This window comes from Phocoena sinus, chromosome 11 (genome assembly GCF_008692025.1).
Source record: "Phocoena sinus isolate mPhoSin1 chromosome 11, mPhoSin1.pri, whole genome shotgun sequence".
Classification (NCBI taxonomy): domain Eukaryota; kingdom Metazoa; phylum Chordata; class Mammalia; order Artiodactyla; family Phocoenidae; genus Phocoena; species Phocoena sinus.
This window is the reverse complement of record NC_045773.1, coordinates 36,350,754-36,365,725: the sequence shown is the minus strand read 5'-3', so window position 1 is coordinate 36,365,725 and position 14,972 is coordinate 36,350,754. Positions and strand designations below refer to the sequence as shown.

The window sequence follows — 14,972 nt, the reverse complement described above, 5'->3', positions numbered from 1 at the left end:
TCCATCATAGAGGGTCGTCACTTCTACTAGGACTTTAAGAAAAAAGATGGCGGTGGCAGAGTAGGGGGCGCGGCCGCCAACTCCGAATACCAGCTTGCACAGGGGAGGCCGGGAGGCGGGGCCGGACCGACGCCACGTGGGAGGCCCCGCCCCTTGGCCCCGCCCTGCCTCTGGAGCAGAGGAGTCTGCGCCAGCTGGTTTAGGCCTCACAGAGCACGCGCACTCCGCCGCATTCTGATTGGCGGAGCCACGCAGCCCACCGCACTCAGATTGGTGGAGCCGCTCCACATTCTGGGTCCCGAGCTCAGCGGGGCTCCTTACCCGTTCCGCTCCTCACCTCCTTGGAGGTGGCCCAGGGCCGGGATCGCACGGCCATCTGGCCGCCGGACTCAGCAAGGACGGGCAGGACGGCTTCGGCTTCATCCGGGAGCTCCAGTCCAGGAACTGGGACAGCTCCCGTCGCTCTTCGTTCCGCCGTACCCTTCTCAACGACAGCGGTCCGGCATGTTTTCCAGGGCCCAGGTGAGGCGGGTTCTGCAGCGGGTGCCCGGGAAGCAGCGACTCGGCGTCTACAGGTTCCTGCCCTTCTTTTTTGTCCTGGGAGGAACGATGGAGTGGATCATGATTAAAGTGCGCGTGGGCCAGGAGACCTTCTGTAAGTGGGTGCAGCAGCCTCTGTTTCATTTCAGGCAGGCGGGAGGCGGCGAGGGAGCCGTTTTCCTGGGGGCTGTTCTCAGCTTGTAGACCTCTCATTCCGCTCAGCGCTGAGGTGCTTTTACCCTGGTCAGAAGGGCGAGTGCGGTTCCCTTCGTTGGGCGGTGGAGATCCGCCTGGGCTCTCCTGTAAGCGGGGCGACAAAGGCACATTGGTATCCGATCTTGAGACCTTCCCTGCACTTTGAGAGGAGGGCACGTGACTCCACTCAGGACGCCCTCCTTTCAAGCCTGCCCTTCGGCCATGCCGGTGACACTTTTCGGGCCTAAGGAATAGACTTCTCACAGCACCTAGAGGCGGGTGGGATCTTGAGGATTCATGGAAGTTCCTAACTGGCCAGTCCAAACCCTAGAGGGAACTTGGTTGGCCCGGCTTAGCTAAATACTACTGTCTTTACTGGCCAGAGTCATTGGTACCAATGCCCAGCACTACAAAAAGTGTGTCTGGCATTGCTTTGCTGAGCACTAGCCTGGAAAGGCTAGTTCCTCTTCCAGGAAGACTTCCCTAACCCCTAGGCCCTTTCTGCTTTCTCCCTCTCCAGAAACACAATCACTTGTGAATCACCAACCCTCATTTTTAAAAAAAAAGTGCTTTCTAAAGATATTTAATCCTACTGTGTTCACCCATTCCTTCATATTTAATGAGCACTGATGAGAGGATATAAGGTGGAAGGCCCCCACACCAGAAGAGCACTAATGGGAGAGACAGATCATACAGTTACTATTAAGTGTGATCACTGCTGTGGGGGGAAAGTTGGGGGAGCATGGGAGTCCTGGGTGGGGCACCTGAATTGGACTAGGTGGTGCAAGGAAGGCTTCCTGGAGGAGTTACCATGTCAGGTAGGGTCCGAAGATTGAGTAGGTGTCAGCCAGATGAGGGAAACGTTTATGGACTTGAAAGTGTCTTCTGCCAGTGGTAAGAGCAAACCTTGGGGCCTTGGTGTGAAAGTATGCTGCTGTGTTTCAGGGACTGAAGCAGGTGAGCAGAGTAAGGGATGACGTGGTTAGAAAGGTGCCTGGGCAGGGCCACAAAGGGACTGAAAAACCAACAGTGTATCCCAAAGGGCTGAAGAGTTTTAAGCCGCAGCTGGTGAACATATGTGGAGAATGCTTTCTTGTGGAGGGCGGATTGACAGGAACACTTAGGCTGTGTGGTTGTCCAGATTTGAGATGGTGGCCTGGACTAGGGTGAGATGCCAAGAAGTGGGCGGAGTTGAGAGACACCCCAGAGGTAGTACTGACAAGGGCTTGGTGATTGACTGGACTCAGGAAATGAGGAGTGGCGGCTTCAGGTAGGGCAGCTGGGGCAGGGGGAACACAGGCAGGACAGTCCTGGGCTCCATTTTGGACGTGCTGAGGGGGGAGATGGTTATACAGAACTGAAGCTCAGAAGGCAGATCTGGGCCTCAGATCTAGGTTTGTGGGTCATTCACAAGCTGATTGTGATGAAAGTCAGAGTTTAAACCCCAACATTTTAAGGGTGACCGAGAGTGACCAGAGAGGCAAGAAGGGAAACATGAAGGGCTTGTTATCACATAAGACAGGAGGTTCAGGAAGTTCAACTAAGTGAATGGGAGGTAAGCCCCCTCTCCCCTACCAGGAGAGACTTGAAATATGCAAATACTGATCAGGAAAGAGAGGGTGGAGGGAGGCTGGAGATACCTTGGCCCTTGAGAAGGTGGGAGAGGATGGGACCAGAGCAGGGCAAGGAGTAGCCCTTGGAAGTCAGCTGGAAGAGTTCTTTACTGATGACTTTTCTCTGCGAAGAAAGTTCACGGCCATTTCGGGGTGGGTAAAGTAGGGTCAGGGCCATGGCTGAAGAAACAGGACTGCCAGGCATCACAGTGGACCCAGTTAGATGCAACAGTTAGGCCCACAGTGCAAAGCAAGCAGAATGAGCCATGGAGAAGTAAGTTGGATTAATCTGTAGTTTGGGTTTTGAAGGTATATCAAGAAGTTGATATTGATGAGAGGGAATTTCAGCTGATCTGGGCAGGAAGAGAGGACAAGGGCCTGAGGAAGTTGGTGAAGGTCCAAGGACAGAAAGGTAGTAGAGGTTGTCGTCAGAGCAGAATGAACTTATTGCTTCAGAGGAACACTGCAAGCATATCGTAGAAGTTGAGAAGTAAGGAAGATGAAGGGGGCTGGTGCTTCATCTCTGTTGGGGGTGGTGTTGCCTGGGAAGATGGCACAGGACAGGGTCAAGGAACCTGAGCTAGATGCCAGCATTTTCATAGACTGAAGGGGAGTGATGGACAGCAGGTGCCAGTGCAGAGAAGATGGTGGCAAATGGCATAGGACCCAGAGGAAGAAGGTGGAGAATCAGTAGTAGTCTGGAAAAGCAGCAGCTGAGAACAAGGAGACTGCCCTCATCTCCCAGCCCTCAGTTCCTGGGTGTGGCAGAGGGAGCAGCAGAGAGCTATAGGGCCAGAAGTGCCTCTGCAGGGCCAGTTAAGAAGGATGATTTCAGAGAGAAGTGAAATTGCTAAGGGCTGTGCTGGGACATGACACTATCTTTGAAGACACTGACTCTGACCCTGCTATTGATATTGAGAGCTCCTTTAACATAGTGCTCATTTAAATCAAATCTTGTTTTAAGTTTATTCTGGCATTGAGTTAAGCCTTAATGTTGATATTCAGGTGACAGATATAGACTATTGGTTAAATTACTCAGATATATGTATTTTTAATTCCTTAGTCTCTTGAAAATCTAAATAAAATCTTTGTTTGATACAGACGATGTCTACCGTAGAAAAGCCTCAGAAAGGCAGTATCAGAGAAGGCTGGAAGATGCATCAGAGACTGAACTTCAGCAGTCAATAAAGTGAATATGAAACTTTACTACTGGTTTCAACTCCTTTAAAGATGTACTTTTCGGGTCTCTTGTTCTTACATAGAACTGCCTTTACAAAGAACTTTTATAGTTTTCCTGTCTCGGCTTGAATACTTCCCAAGTCACTGATGGACAGCACTTGTGGGAAAATTATTTCCTACTAAAACACACCTACCCATTGAATCTAGTCCATGAAATATTTCTAAACAATTCAAGGATCAATCAGGATGCTTTTCAGTGTAGCCTGAATTGTTTGTGAAGTCCTTTGTTTTAGGCAACAAGGGATAACCTTATTTGGTTTTTTGCAGAATTGAGACTTACTATGAATAAAAGTTATCTACTGTAGGATCATTTAAACGAGGATTATTATGCAATAATAATTTGTAAACATTTTGTTAGAATGTGACCATACGTTATTCATGTTAAGTGCTCTTGTGAACACAGACAACCCCTTTCCTTGCTTGGCTCCACTAACATACAAGGGCTGGACCTCCATGAGGACTGGGGAGCAACACGTTTCACTCCCCTCTGAGATGAAGATGTTGCTTTCATCCAGCTGCTAAAGATAAAGACACTGCTCGTTCCCAAAGAAAGTGAATCTTCACAGCATAAAGCAACCACAGACTTGAGCTAAATCAGAGGCTCAGTCTATAGGGAGAGATTTTCCAATCTGACCCAGAATAAGTTTGGATCAGTTGGTAGAAAAAGCAAAGGCATCTTTCCATGTTTGGATAACCATATCCAACATCTTTTCAAACAAGAAAATATATACATATTAAAGAAGACTAAGTTTCAAAATAGTTTCTAACTATTGCTCATGAATAAAGAAGCAGATGCTTAAGGCCACAGGGTATCCTCAAGTTAATGATATCTGCCACAAATTGTTCTAAGGGATTTTTTTTTTTCTAATTTAAGTCAGTCCATTTATGTTAGAACCAATCCAGTATAATTAAGGAGCCACTGACTACTCAGATCTCATTAAAGCACTAATGAGTCACTGCTCAGAGGTGGCTTGAGTATGAAGACCAGTGATGACCAACAGCACCAGGGAGAGGAAGGTAGTTCTCATGTGCGCTTTTGTTACCTCAGGCATTCCTGGTGACCCTAAACCTCATAGTTACTTTTAGTGACTAGACTGCTGCATAATGAATTTAAATTGTGGCCTTAACTCCCATTTGTTCCTCCAACCTGTTTTAGAAGTTTAATATTTTGTACCTACGTAAAGAGCATATGTAACATACATACCTTTTACAAAGAATAGTTGTAAATGCTAATAAAACCATCAGCTAACTTCTGTTGTCTGCTGTGGTTTCCTTCCCTGGCCTATCCTGCTGCCTCCATCCCAGGGAGAATCTCTAGTCTGAAGTTTGTGCTAAACTTCCCTAGAGTTTTCTTCATCTTTCTAAAATATATGTATTGGAGTGCCAATTTATTTAAGACAATGAAGCTTTGAAGACAACACAACAATGTCTGACTTCAAGGCAAGTAGACTAGCAAAGCAATTAAAATTGAAGATACTTTCAAAGCATATTAATTTGGATGCTACAGAACTAATTTTTGTTAACCAAGGTGCAAGCTTTTTAACTTTGCCTCACTTTTTTAACAGTTCTACTAAGGAATATAACTCTATCCCACTTATCAGACACTAGGATTATTTAAGGGAACTTAAATAATTTAAACAGCAATGCTCTCATATGCTGCTTACAGAACTGCAGTGCCCCCTACTGTGAACTACAAGGCAAACAATTTAATAACTTGCATTTCAAAAACCACAATACTTCAGAATGACAAAGATCTAATTAGCATTTATTGCTAGAAGTCTACCTCCACTGGGGTGTTAGACAAAGAACATGGGCTTTGGAGCTTCATTTTATCATCTGAATGGATAGGGAAAGTACTGGGTTGACCAAAAAGTTCATTCGGTTTTTCCCGTAAGATGGCTCTAGTAGCGCTTAGCTGTCTTTAACTTCATTCGAAACAATTTTGCTAGACTGTATTGTGACAGGTCTCATATCAGCGTGCATTAAAAAAAAAAATCAAAATTGGTGAATTTTTGTGCAGCCATTTTAATACTGAAGATGGAAGCAACATTTTCCGCGTATTATGCTTTATTTTTTTAAATATAAATTTTATTTATTTTTGGCTGCGTTGGGTCTTTGTTGCTGCGCGTGGGCTCTCTCTAGCTGTGGACAGTGGGGGCTACTCTTCGTTGCAATGTGAGGGCTTCTCCTTGCAGTGGCTTCTCTTGTTGCAGAGCACGGGCTCTAGGCGCATGGGCTTCAGTTAGTTGTGGCTCATGGGCTCTAGAGCACAGGCTCAGTAGTTGTGGTGCACGGGCTTAGTTGCCCCGAGGCATGTGGGATCTTCCCGGAGCAGGAATAGAACCCGTGTCCCCTGCATTGGCAGGTGGATTCCCAACCACTGTGCCACCAGGGAAGTCCCTGTGCTTTATTATTTCAAGGAAGGTAAAAACGCAACTGAAACACATAAAAAGATTTGTGCAGTGTATGGAGAAGGTGCTGTGACTGATCGAACATGTCAAAAGCGGTTAGTGAAGTTTTGTGCTGGAGATTTCCCGCTGGACAATGCTCCACGGTCAGGTAGACCTACTGAAGTTGATAGTGATCAAATCGAGACACTGAGAACAATCAACGTTATACCATGCGTGAGAGAGCCGACATACTAAAAAATATCCAAATCAAGCATTGAAAATCACCGCTTGGTTAACTGCTTTGATGTTTGGGTTCCATAATTTAAGTGGAAAAAGCCTTCTTGACTGTATTTCCGCATGCAAGTCTCTACTTAAACGTAGCGAGAACATTCTATTTTTGAAACAAATTGTGACAGGCGGTGAAAAGTGGATACTGTACTATAATGTGGAACAGAAGAGATCGTGGGGCAAGCTAAATGAACCACCACCAACCAACCAAAGGCCGGTCTTCATCCAAAGAAGGTGATGTTGTATACACGGTGGGATTGGGAGGGAGTCCTCTATTATGAGCTCCTTCCAGAAAACAAAACGATTAATTCCACCAAGTACTGCTCCCAGTTAGACCAACTGAAAGCAGCACTCGACGAAAAGCATCCGGAATTAGTCAACAGAAAACGCATAATCTTCCATTAGGATGACGCAAGACCGCACGTTTCAATGACCAGGCAAAAAACTGTTACAGCTTGGCTGGGAAATTCTAATTCATCCGTCGTATTCACCAGATATTGCACCTGTGTATTTCCATTTATTTCGGTCTTTACAAAATTCTCTTCATGGAAAAAATGCCAATTCTCTGGAAGACTGTAAAAGGCACCTGGAACAGTTCTTTGCTCAAAAAGATAAAAAGTTTTGGGAAGATGGAATTATGAAGTTGCCTGAAAAATGGCAGAATGTGAATATGTTGTTCAATAAAGTTTTAGTGAAAATGAAAAATGTCTTTTATTTTTACTTAAAAACTCAAGGAACTTTTTGGCCAACCCAATACCTAAGCACAGAGTAAATACTCAATAAGGAAGGGCTATCTTTGTTCATCTAGTAGTCCTCTTTTGGAAATCTTGCCTACATCTCTGAAGTTATAACTCAATCAAATTAATCTCTTTTAGAAGTTTGGATCTCTCACACTGAGTTACTTCTCTTAAAAAAAAATATACACTTGGACCATGGTGTTTTCCAAAACAACTTCTCTGCTAGTAAAGCAGCATCAGTTCTTAGTTTTCACACACGTGTATTAAATTTGGAATTTCCTGACACATTTTTGTGTATAATCCACAAGACGTGCATTCCACATCTATCTGGGGGATAGAAATAGTCTATTAATTTGTTCAGGTATGAACTTTCATTCAGCTGACCTCGCACACTTCCAAATGCAAAAGGAACAGAGTAATACTTAGCACTATTGCTCAGAGTGTTCAGCTGGAATGTTTAACTATACATCAACGATCATTCAAAATATGTTTATGAGCAGACATGGAAGTACAGCCCTAAACTCTTAGGAGAACAGAACCACAGGGATTTGCAAAGTGATATTAGAGGAAAACAGTTGGTTGATTTTACCAACACCTTCTATTAAAAGTGTTGTCATGTTTTAAGAGATTATAAGCATGATGAAAACATACCCGGGCCACTTCTCTCTTCTGGCCACACACAGCTATTTGAAATGGATTACACTGATTTATGATACAGGACATGCTTGCCTTACCTTCCATCATCAGTAACAACTCCCTCTGCAATTTTAACTTCAACCTGCATTTCTGCCCATGCTGAAGACATGTTAGGAATCCTTGACTGCCAGTCTGAGAGGCTTGGCATGGGCATGTCAGGCTGCAGTGTGACTACATTCAGCTTCTGTGTTAATGCAGCCTAAGCCTTGGATCAGTGTCTGGACACTGACTTTTGCCTCTACCCTAGGAGCTCTCTTCCTTTAAATTGGCAGCCATATCCCTGTCAACATAAAATCAAGGCCTGTAGAAATTAAACCTACTTGAAACTAACATCTGACACAGCTTTAACAAAACAACCAAACCTGGTTAATCCAAATCACTTTGCAAACTCCATTTTTATTTGGATTAAAAAGCTTTAGATGAACAAAGATATGATACATACATATTATAAGACTAGTTATCACTTAAACCTCTTTTGATACAGAAATTAGAATAAACCAAGTTTTAATCAAGTCTGAAAATGTTTAAGTTCAAAAATCAACAACACCAATTTGGAGATTTTACACAAAGAAGAGTCCCCTCTTAATTCTTCCTCATAGGAAGAAAAGGGTGGGTTCAAAAACAAAGTAATTCAAGGCCTTTTAAATCAGTTGGCTGACATACTATTTTAAACCTATAGGTCTTTTTCCGCACATAAACAAAATTCTTTTCCACATGAACTTACATTTTGAAAACATTTAGGCCATTATACTTTCTAAGCCATATCACTACAGTTCCTAAAACTCATGGAAAAAAAAGATGTATAGTTCACATGTACCTTTTAAAGTCAGGGCTTTTTTTTTTTTTTTTTTTTTTCTTTTCTTTTTTGGAAGATGGCTGACCTCAAATCTTATATCCTAAAATATTAATTGACATTCTCCAAGTTAATATACAGAAAGACATGATTCTAAAATAAATACATAGAGCTTTTTTTTTTTTTTTTAAAGGTAATTAGGGCCTGCCTAATGGCCCCCTGGCCCGGCTCTGCACTGCCTTAGGGAAGCCCCTAGCTGGATCTATGGTTCCTACAGCACCTCCAGACACTGAGAAGGAGCCTGGAGGAGGAGTGCTCTGGCTTCTAATGCCCCACATAGACCACAGTGAAGAGTTTTTAGAGTCTTCCCAAAGAAGTCTCTTCCAGACCTTAAAAAGGGAAATAAGACGGGTGCATGAAATAAATAAATAACTTAACCAAAATTAAATTTCAGGTTCTTTGGTGTAATTCAAGGATGTCTAGAAATAAAATAATCTGATTGTATTATACAGTCCATGATGATTCAATGGCCCAAATAACCAAGAACTGAAGATTTCTTTATCTGATTCAGTTTAACAATAAGGTACTGACATAGTACTGCAAAACATTTTTTAAAATTCAGAACTGTTTAAAATACTTGATGCAAATTGAGATCCAGTGGTTGACTTATAGGCAATTAAGTTATAAGGACCTCCTGTAATTAAAGTATCTAGATACAAGAGACTTTTTTCCATTCTAAACTCTTCTGTCCCCATGATTTAGTAAGAATGGTAATTAAATATCCAGGTATTGACTCATACCAGATTAAAAGAAAAAAGTATCCTCTGAGAGTCACTCTCAATTTACAAACAGCAGTGGAAGCTCTACCACAATGGCAACCACCTTGTTACAATAAAGCAAGTTTCAAAAACGCTGAGTGAAATACTGTACCATGTTTGATGCTTTCCACTTGTCTGAGCATTATATACTGCCTCCAAATGTTTTTTTCCAGAGTCATATAAGAGAGACAGGGTCATCAAACCTAAGTGTTTGGGATCTGTAATGGTCTTTTTAGTGAGCATTTTCTTAAATTATGATTTCCTTCTCCTGAAATTCAAAAGCACAAGCTGAATTTTAAAATTATTTTATAAAGTCTTAAATTTCTGGTTGAGAATTACAACCCTGAAACTTAGGAGAAAAAGAAAAAAAAAAGCCAGATCTGATGAGGAAATAAAGAATACTAAAACATACTTGCATATGCAGGCAATCCAGCCTTTTACAATTATGCTTCTGACACAGCCCATATCTGGTTAATGCACTCCCTTCCCTAAGTTAGGTTAGGTGTTATGTTTAAAAATAAATCACCTCCAGCACACCTCAATACTTTCTTCAAGATGAACTTCAATAATTTGCAATGTAGAGATTTAAAGTTTTAAATCACCTAACATGTATAGGCATAAATTGTGAATTCATTACAAAAAGATCAAAAGTACCCTTAAACTTACCTGCCAAGACTAAATATAATTCAGGGTTGTGCACATGTTCTGCAAAAATAACTGACACCATAGATGTCTAACTCAGCACAAGAAAAAGTGCTTTCTCCCTCCAGGCGTCCGGGAGCTGCATTAGCTGCAGAAGAGTGCACAGTGCTGACTTCAGATTTCTGAGTTACTAGAGCAAATGTGCCATGTCTGCCAACCATCTACAATCCAACTAACAACCTTTCACTCTACCTGGAAGAAACAGTTCTTGCAATAGTGGCATAAGATATTTAGGCACGTGAAACAGACACAAGTACACTCCCCTCTCTAAGATGTAAACTAGGGCCAACTTCACATTTCATTGACAACTTAAACTAATCTGTAAACTCTTGTGTGTGTTTTTTTTCATTTTGTTTGTTATTTAAAAAAAACAAAAACAAGAAACCAACCAAAAAAAACAAGAAACAGAAACCCCAAGCCAAGACAAAAAACCTTTGATGGTTTCAGCTCTATGGCAACAAGTAAAAAGATAAAACTCCAAGTCTAAATACAACCAATTATGAAACTGGTTTTAAACGAAGGAAACATATGCAAAAAAAAATCTTTGTGTATTTGATAAAGTCAACTTAATATAACAAAAACAAATTGAAATAGCTTATTAAAAGTGTCCTTATATAAAAATGGCCTTGTGATGTACAATAAAATGCAATAAAAATGATCATCCTTTGTTCCTCCCCCCACCCCCAGTAACTAAAATGGCTACTGTTCCACAAAACTCTTTATGCTTCTATAAAAGAATCGTAATTGATGTGATTAAAGGTTTTCTAGATTGTATGCTTGGCGAATATTAAGGGTGTCTCGGAGCATCAGATCCCGAAGGCGCCAGAGGGCGTCTGCCATGGTGGTGTGGGCCCCTTTACTTTTCAGCCAGTGAGAGGGGAGTCGGCTCTCCTGTTCTTTTGACAAATGGACATCGCGTCTTCGGGCTGAAAATTAAAGTGCAGACAGAGAAATACAAATATCAGTCCTAAGGTCTGACAGATTAAAACATGAAACATTTATTATTTATTGAATATTATGAATTGTAACTCTGCAGAATACTTCCAAGCAAATTTCTTACATTGTTTTATTAGGCATCTTGGTTTTTAGAAAACTATTTTACTTAGGTATGAGACTACCTAGACAAGGATGTCTCGTTTTACACTTTGCAGTTTATAAATTATCTAATGTCTTTTTTTAAAATTAATTAATTAATTTATTTATTTTTGGCTGCCTTGGGTCTTTGTTGCTGTGTGCGGACTTTCTCTAGTTGCGGTGAGTGGGGGCTACTCTTCGTTGCGGTGCGCGCGCTTCTCATTGTGGTGGCTTCTCTTGTTGTGGAGCATGGGCTCTAGGCACATAGGCTTCAGTAGTTGTGGCTCGCGGGCTCAGTAGTTGTGGCTCACGGGCTCTGGAGCACAGGCTCAGTAGTTGTGGTGCACGGGCTTAGCTGCTCCGCAGCATGTGGGATCTTCCCAGATCAGCGCTCGAACCCGTGTCTCCTGCATTGGCAGGCGGATTCTTAACTAGTGTGCCACCAGTGAAGTCCTAGAAATTATCTAATTTCTAACAATTACTTCACAAAACAGCTGCACAAGATAACATAATTACTAGAATGGGAATATAAAAGTTGTACAAACACCTAAAAGATCTGATCATTAATATTTTATAGTTACTCCAATATTAACAAAAAATTCCTAAAAAGGTAAATATGAAGAAAGGGAAAACCACCTACTACTCTTAAAGCAATCAAATGATCAAATTTGGCTTAGAAATGAAAAATGAACAGAAACTTCCAAAGTTCTTTCCAGAAACTAGGCAAGTTATTTTAGTAAGTACTGAAAATATGCTGAGCCTGCTGAACTAAATGAAAAAACGTGATAGGTTAATAGAAACATGTCTTCCAATATTTTTTTTTTTTTAAAAATTGAGGTGAAATAATTTTTTTTTTTTGGCAGTACGCGGGCCTCACACTGCTGTGGCCTCTCCCGTTGCGGAGCACAGGCTCCGGACGCGCAGTCCCAGCGGTCATGGCTCATGGGCCCAGCCGCTCCGCGGCATGTGGGATCTTCCCAGATCGGGGCATGAACCCGTGTCCCCTGTAATGGCAGGTGGACTCTCAACCACTGCGCCACCAGGGAAGCCCTGAAATAATTTTTAATTTACCCAAATCCATCTGTGCTATCCCCAAATGCCTGAAAAATAACTGAAAAAATTCAGAATATACTTAAGAAGATGGCATAAATATTTCTGACAAAACTAAGCTTTGAAACTCAGCAAAAAACCATTTTCAGTATGTAACGTCAATATGCAAAGAAGCTCCAAACCCTTCTAATAAGTATACAATTTATTTTGCTTATAAAGGCATACCTCAGGTTTGGTTCCAAATCACCACAATAAAGTGAGTTGCATGAATTTTTTGGTTACGTTTACACTATACTGTAGTCTATTAAGTATGCAATATAGCATCATGTCTAAAACAACAATGTACATACCTTAATTAAAAAAGACTACACTGCTAAAAAAATATTAACCATCATCTGAACCCTCAGCAAGTCGTAATCTTTTTATAATGGTAATATCAAAGATTGTTGATCACAGATCACTGAAACAAATATAATAATGAAAAAGTTGGAAATATTGTGAAAATTACCAAAATGTGACACAGAAAAACGAAGTGAGCACATACTACTGTAAAAACGGTGTCAAAAGACCTGCTTGACACATTGCCACAAACCTTCAATTTGTAAAAAATGCAGTATCTGAGAAGAGTAACAAAGCAAAGTGCAATAAAACAAGGTATGCCTGTATAAGAATCATGGATATTTATCCTGATATAATAGGTCCATAGCAGCGAGAGGACTTTGATAAAGCATGGATTTCGAAAAGGCTTCTTGAGGACTCTCCTTACCTGCTAGGGTCTGGTCCCACTTGCTAATGCTGTTGGACTCAGCACTGAGTCCTTCAATATATTTTAGGTAGGCCTCTGAGTGGAGAAGCCGTTGAGTCTTCGGTGGGGGAGCCACAAACATGGGTGTTGTTGGCTGCTGTATGACAGGGGGGCCGGGTGGATGTGGGCCAGGATATGGAGGTGGTGCCTGCTGCCCTGGAGGCCCCAAAACACCTACCTGAAAGAGCACAGACACATGGTGAGGGAAAAAAAATAGTCCATGCTCTGAGAAAGAGGGTAACTTGAATTCTGTTGAGTCCTAGAAGATCCAACTTGGAGGCTCACCTGCTGTCCATATGGACTTCCAACTGGTGCTGGAGTCCCTACCATAGGGGCCACTCCTTGGTTCATCACACCTATAATTCAGAATTACAGGCACAATTAGAGGCTCTGGGTTGAGAAGACTGAAAACTACTGTCTGATAAGAAAGGCCATTTATAATGCAAGCCTATGATCTCTGCCCTGAGTCTTTGTGGATAGGAACCCTAAGCACCCAAAACAGGATGTAGCATTCATATAGAAAATGCATGTTCTTTTGTTTTTTAGGTACTTTAAATACAAAGCTAGGACAATTTGTCTGATGTACATTAATTATTCATGGCTTAGAAATAATTTGAACCCTGCATAAAATTCTAGTATTTCCCTAGGTAAGCTACAGTCAGAATACAACTATATTTTCAAGGTATTTTTCTTTTGACAACAGTTTCCTGCAACTGAAGCCCGTGTTTAATTTCAGCAGTAATGGCATTGCAACCAGGCTCAGCTGTATGCAGTGTGTTAGGACAGCAGGGACATAAGGGAAGAGGTTTGTGCAAGTGCACATTAAGTGACCTTTGTGGAGGCTGGAGGCACATTCTTGCTGTCCTCTCACAGGCCACCAGCACCTCTGGTTCTAACGGGAGTCACTAATGTTGGCAGAGAGGGGACACTGCCATTTGATAGACCAGCACTTTGAAAAGGAATCATCTGGAAACAGAGCAGCCTTGGTGCTATCACTTCAAATGCAAAATGACAAAGGGAAAGAGAAAGATTCCATGGTCCTACTATATTTGGACTTTGTATAAACTTCCCTTGGTGACTCGTCACAAGCAATTTCTGTCACACAAGCAAGTTCTGTCTCATAGGTCCTAGTTGATAATAACATGATGTCTTAAATTTAGCGTCTGGGGCTATTTTAATCTCAGGACCGTCCATTTCCTAGTCTCATAAAACAGAGCAATAGGTAAGGGACCCAGTTCATTAAAAACTAACAAACTACAATCAAAACCCTGGTGAGCTACTGCTTAAACCTTAAACAAGTCCAGCTGGCTGCACAGAAGGATCAACAGGAGCTAACTTCATATTCTATAGTTTCTCTGGATTCAAAATGTTGGTATTTTAACCAGGCAGAACCAACCCACTATTCTAAGGTTCAGAATTGCTAAATACCACTTCCAAGAAGTATTAGACGTTTGTAAGAGAGAACACACTAAGTGAAAACAAGCTTTCTGTTTACAAAGCAGGGATTTTTATATTCCAAGAACCCAGAAGGGTACCTGAATTACAAGAATAGGATCTTAGTGATTATTTGTGAGTGAGTGAAGAGGTTGCAGTGGGTAAGTTGCTGCTCCAGCAACATATTATTAACCCCTGTCCCCCTAGGACACTCACCCACCTTAGATTTCACAACACAGTGGGCCTCCCTGAGCTGCCTGTATCAATCTCTGCAGGGCAGCACAAAAAAATCAGCAACCAACCCCCTATGTGCCCTCTGTTTACAAATGCCATGCCAGGGGGCAGCTGGTGAGAATGCAGGCTGAGTCACCAGAGGAGCTCACTGAATCTCCCTCTTCTCAAAGCCTGATCAGACGTGCGTGTGTAGATACTAAGAGGGGTTCTTCCCTGTCTCCTTATCATCAGGTGTGTTGTGCTTTCTTCAAATGCATTTAGAATCTGAAAAAGGGGCAAAGGGAGACATCTACCCCCCAATACCCCCCAGAAGACCAGCTACCTAGAGGGTACTGGCCTTCGGTGTGACTCCTGCTGAGTAGCA

At 42.1% G+C, this 14,972-nt stretch overlaps 2 protein-coding genes across 17 annotated transcripts in view; one reads left to right on the top strand and one right to left on the bottom strand.

The window, feature by feature from the left end:
• The first annotated feature begins 258 nt into the window (after window positions 1–258).
• On the top strand, window positions 259–3,554 carry SMIM4 (small integral membrane protein 4). Its single transcript, XM_032647800.1, has 2 exons — window positions 259–655; window positions 3,450–3,554. The coding sequence occupies exons 1-2, from the start codon at window positions 505–507 to the stop codon at window positions 3,539–3,541; spliced, it is 243 nt and encodes an 80-aa protein (XP_032503691.1). The 5' UTR covers window positions 259–504; the 3' UTR covers window positions 3,542–3,554.
• A 4,955-nt stretch (window positions 3,555–8,509) lies between these two features.
• PBRM1 (polybromo 1) overlaps window positions 8,510–14,972 on the bottom strand; it is a 101,530-nt gene continuing 95,067 nt past the window's right edge. For 12 of the 16 annotated variants that reach the window (XM_032647784.1, XM_032647773.1, XM_032647779.1 and 9 more), the window contains 3 exons: window positions 13,226–13,296; window positions 12,902–13,118; window positions 8,510–10,937 (listed from right to left, as the gene is read on the bottom strand). In XM_032647784.1, the coding sequence (XP_032503675.1) occupies window positions 10,765–10,937; window positions 12,902–13,118; window positions 13,226–13,296 (461 nt within the window). In that variant the 3' untranslated portion in view covers window positions 8,510–10,764. The remainder of the gene's footprint in view (window positions 10,938–12,901; window positions 13,119–13,225; window positions 13,297–14,972) is intronic. The other 4 variants (XM_032647780.1, XM_032647771.1, XM_032647772.1 and 1 more) reach the window with 1 other exon arrangement.